The sequence below is a fragment of the Coenobita brevimanus genome, chromosome 114 (genome assembly GCF_032717465.1).
Source record: "Coenobita brevimanus isolate Jiangsu-jjx chromosome 114, ASM3271746v2, whole genome shotgun sequence".
Classification (NCBI taxonomy): domain Eukaryota; kingdom Metazoa; phylum Arthropoda; class Malacostraca; order Decapoda; family Coenobitidae; genus Coenobita; species Coenobita brevimanus.
The window spans coordinates 1,571,662-1,576,661 of NC_137067.1; the positions used below are offsets into that span (position 1 = coordinate 1,571,662).

At 42.2% G+C, this 5,000-nt stretch overlaps 1 protein-coding gene across 7 annotated transcripts in view; it reads right to left on the reverse strand.

Annotated features, from left to right (window-relative positions):
• LOC145418414 (uncharacterized) overlaps positions 1-5,000 on the reverse strand; it is an 86,911-nt gene that overhangs the window by 7,592 nt on the left and 74,319 nt on the right. For 6 of the 7 annotated variants that reach the window (XM_080286820.1, XM_080286821.1, XM_080286825.1 and 3 more), the window contains 3 exons: positions 4,827-4,977; positions 3,894-4,015; positions 3,207-3,282 (listed from right to left, as the gene is read on the reverse strand). In XM_080286820.1, the coding sequence (XP_080142946.1) occupies positions 3,207-3,282; positions 3,894-4,015; positions 4,827-4,977 (349 nt within the window). Of the gene's footprint in view, positions 1-2,314; positions 2,375-3,206; positions 3,283-3,893; positions 4,016-4,826; positions 4,978-5,000 lie in introns of all 7 variants that reach the window. The other variant, XM_080286824.1, reaches the window with a different exon arrangement.

Below are 5,000 nucleotides of genomic sequence, written 5' to 3' on the forward strand. Positions count from 1 at the left end.
GTGGATAGATAGATAGATAGATAGATAGATAGATGGATAGTTAGATAGATAGATAGGTGGATAGAGAGAGAAAGAGAGAGAGAGACGTAGAGACAGGCTGATAGATGCACAGATAGATAAACAGAGATAGACAGACGGACATATAGGTACATGAATGGTTGAGAGAGAGAGAGAGAGAGAGACGGAAGCTGAAAGACATCTATTTTTTTATCAGTAATATTTCTCTCTTATATAACCTCTACTCAGTGACAACTCTCTCTCTCTCTCTCTCTCTCTCTCTCTCTGGTGGTGGAGAGGGAGGCCTTCGCGTGGTGGCACTGATATAACCAGGTGGATCCACTGCCTGGTTATACACACGTCCCTCAACTCCCTCCCTATCCCCCGAAATGACGATGGTGGACTGCAGGAGGAGGGTAACACAAGCCTGCAGTCCACTGGGTTCACGTTTAACTGAGTCTGGAGTTGTGCTTAATAATAATAAAAATAAAAATAATAATAATAATAATAATAATAATAATAATAATAATAATAATAGTAATAATAATAATAATAATAATAATAATAATAATAATAATAATAATATCACCCTTCACTCATCCCACCATCACCACAACTACTACTACTACTACTACTGCTGCTACTACTTCTACTACTACTGCTGCTGCTGCTGCTACTACTACTACTACTACTACTACTGCTGCTACTACTTCTACTACTACTACTACTGCTGCTACTACTAGTACTACCATCCCTGTCACCACAACTACTACTTCTAATACTACCACCACTACCACCACTGCCACCATCACGAACACTACAACTACCACCAATACTACAAGTCCAAACCAACTTAGTCTACCGGTCCGTATCACTTCTCAAATAATTCTTACATCGTCTCTCAAAATTTTCAGTTCAGTGTGTTCAGTTTTTGCCTCTTTTAAAACAATTTCGTCTCTCTTGCTAAGTTTTTGTTGTTGTTGTTTAATCCTAGTTTGTGTGGGAGAGCAGACCTATCGACCACAGGTAAGCCAGTGGTTCAGTGGGGCCGTGCTACAGGTACAGTACGGTACATACACCGTGTAGGGATCCGGCGCCCCCTTGTGGTACACACCGCCTCACCAGGGTCACACCAGGGCCCTTCCCACGGCGAGGTGCGGGGGAAATATGAGGGGGGGGTTTGGCTCCCGGGTGGACGCCGCAGGTGCTCCGACTAGGATGCACAGTGCCACCACGCGAAGGCTCCCCGTCAGCTCCCTTGTGCTCAGTAAATATAGACAAACAAGAGCTTAATTACATAAACAAAAGCTCACCCAAGTAGTACAGGAACGAAGCTGAAAGGAATAAGCTTGGCAACACACGTGAAAATACAGGGGTGTCCAAACATTGCTCCCTCCTGTCTCGTGTTTTCCGGGCACGGCTCTGTCAGGTGTACTAGAGTCTACCCTGCACCGATTTCTGCTTCCTTTAGTCCTTTGTGTTGTGTGTGTGTGTGTGTGTGTGTGTGTGTGTGTGTGTGTGTGTGTGTGTGTGTGTGTGTGTGTGTGTGTGTGTGTGTGTGTGTGTGTGCTTGTATGTCTGGGTATATGTGTATGTGTGTGTGTGTGTGTGTGTGTGTGTGTGTGTGTGTGTGTGCTTGTATGTCTGGGTATATGTGTATGTGTGTGTGTGTGTGTGTGTGTGTGTGTGTGTGTGTGTGTGGTAGTCAGCAAAATCCAGGTGAAGGAAGCTCCCTAACACCTGTTCCTTATCGATTTATCTTTTAATACGACTGGCCAATTCTGTACGTCATTTAAACAGACTATGATGATACCAGAAGAGGAGGGTAAAGTGTAACGAAAACAAACCGCTTGGGAAAAGGTGTTAGGGGGCTTCCATAACGAACGAAAATAAGGACTTTGATGTAGTGATAATGTCAGCCGTCCCCAGAAAACACGAGAGAGCAATATTAGGTGTAAAAAAAAGATATTCATTATTTTTTCAGTAATATTTGTCAAACTGCAGCGACTTTGAGATGCAAGGCGATAAACACGAGTCGATCAAGCGTTGCGTTATGCGCTGAGAGAGAGAGAGAGAGAGAGAGAGAGAGAGAGAGAGAGAGAGAGAGAGAGAGAGAGAGAGAAGAAAGAATAAGAAGACATGAGAGAGTATGCCAGAGAAAGGAAGACACAGAGAGAGAAAGAACGAAAGGAAAGGAAGGAGAGGAAGACCGAGAGAGAGCAAGAAAGTGAGAAAATGAAAGAAAAAGAGAGAGAGCAGCACTGGAAACACTGCCAGGTGTCAAAAATAATAATAATAATAATAATAATAACTGCACCTGTCGTCCAAAAAATACAGGTCTTAATTACGCCTCTTCTTCCGAGTCACTTTCGCTCTTCTGTCGAGGGTAAATAAGGATGATTATGGCCTGGCACTGGAGCTGTTGGATAGGGACCTTTAACTTCTATGGGACTTTTGCCATGGAGACGCCCTAACGCCTCTTCCTTAGCGATTTAGCCTGGACCTTCACCTGCTTATTGTGTGTTACTGATGGAAATTATGTTGATGTAAAAAGCTGGCTGGATAACACACAAGGTGGTGTTAATTTGTGATATGCAAAATAAATCGCTAAGGAAAAGGTGTTTGGAATCTCAGACGCCACTTACAATACTTTTCTTGGTATCATTTGGGCAAGAGAGAGAGAGAGAGAGAGAGAGAGAGAGAGAGAGAGAGAGAGAGAGAGAGAGCTCCCTTAAAATCTCTCCAACACCGAAATTTAAGGTATAGATTCGTTTCCTAACGCCTCTTCCTTAGCGATTTATCCTGCAAAATATACCTCAGCATTTTCTTCCGTGTTATCAAAGGAAATTGTGTCGTTATCAGAATAAATATCATACAAATAAGTGAGGAATAAATCGCTTAGGAAAAGGTGTTTGGAATGCACCCGTGGCCAATAGGAATTCGGTTCATATTCTGATCAGGAGGCGAACGCGAAAAATCTGAGCTGTCTTTAATATAATAATAATAATGATAATGATAATAATAATAATAATAATAATAATAATAATAATAATAATAATAATAATAACAGCAGCAACAAGAATAAGAACACTATGAAGAAGAAAAAGAATAGCAATAATTAGAAGGATAATAGCAATAATAATAATAATAATAATAATAATAATAATTCATCCTACCTCCATTTTCTTTGACTTTCAGGGGTGACTTACCGAAGCTGCGTCAGACTCGAAGTTGCTGGCGACTGTTTTAACATTGGGTCCATCTCGCTCTGAATTACGCTCCATGCTGGGAGGAGAGAGTCATCATCATCATCATCATCATCATCATCATCATCATCATCATCATCATTAATAGTAGTAGTATCATCATCATCATCATCATCTTTAACACCATTCTTTTTCATCATCATCTTCATCACCATCATCATCATCATCATCATCATCATCATCATCATCTTCATCACCCATCATCATCATCATCATCATAATTATCCTCCTCCTCCTCATCATCATCTTCTTCCTCCTCTTCCTCCTTCTCCCTATCATCATCATCATCATCATCACCACTATCATCATCAAATATCAAAGGACATTCACACCGGACACTCCCCAAGACTCATACTCGTCGGTTAAGGAAGCTCCCTAACACCTTCTCCTAAGCGATTTATTTCATTACACCCTACTGTCCTCTTCTGTGTCACATAAATCCTTCCAATGTCTCTGCATTAAACATACAAGAGGATATTAACCAGCCATATCCGGGAACAAATCACTAAGGAACAGGTGTTAGGGAGCTTAGACGAGCATACGAAACTGGACAGCGGACACCCCAGCCGTACACACACCAGGGGACACCACAACACGGGACACTCACAACGTACGCACCCCAACACCCACCTGCGTGATCTGGCAGGCGGGCCACTTCTAAATAAACTCTTCAGCTTGCCCTTCACCTTCCCTTCCTTCTCCACCTCGCCAGGTAAATCGCTGCCGGAGCCGCCCACCCCCACGCCCATCGCCTGCAGGTGGGACATGGGCGTGAGGCTTGGAATTATGGTGATCTTAGTCTTCTTTTTATTCCTGTTACCCTACCATACCATACCATACCATACCCTACCCTACCATACCCTACCATACCCTATCATACCCTACCCTATCCTACCCTACCCAACCCTACCCTACCCTACCCTACCCTACCCTACCCTACCAAACCAAACCATCCCACACCTTACCATACCATACCATACCACCACCAATAATAATAATAATAATAATAATAATAATAATAACAATACCCATTTATTTCCATTCATTTTCCTTCCCACAGACGCCTCTAACAAAGAAAGCAGTAAAAACTATGCCACATTAAAAGGAAAAGTTCTACACTAATACTTCCACGTAAAATAACAAGTTCAATTTTTTTACAATAAACAGAAAATCATATATAAATTCTACATAGATTTTTTCCCCAAATTTGCTTGTGTTAATTGGCAGGAGAGAATTAGACTGTGGTTGAAGGCATGAAAAGGGTCAATTCCTGTATGTGTGGGAGGTGTGTGTGTGTGTGGGTGTGGGTGTAGGTGTGGGTGTGTGGTTCTATGCGTCTGTGTCTACCTGGATTTCTGTGTGTGTGTGTGTGTGTGTGTGTGTGTGTGTGTGTGTGTGTGTGTGTGTGTGTGTGTGTGTGTGTGTGTGTGTGTGTGTGTGTGTGTCCCTCTGAATCAATGTAAAAAAAAAACACAATCCATTTCTTCAATCGATCGAGCTACGTATGCCAAAAATCAGTCACCCTATCTATCACCCCATCTATCTATCTATCTATCTACTCACCTTCACCCCCGCACCCACGATAGATCCTCCAGTAGACGAATCTTCAATAGATCGACTCTTGGTTAACTTTGAAATAATTCCTACGACGCCTTTTTTCTTTTTCTTCTCTCCTATCGTATCTAAGTCGCTTGTTTGGGACCCTGTCGAAATCCTGAAAAGATAAGATTTGTGATG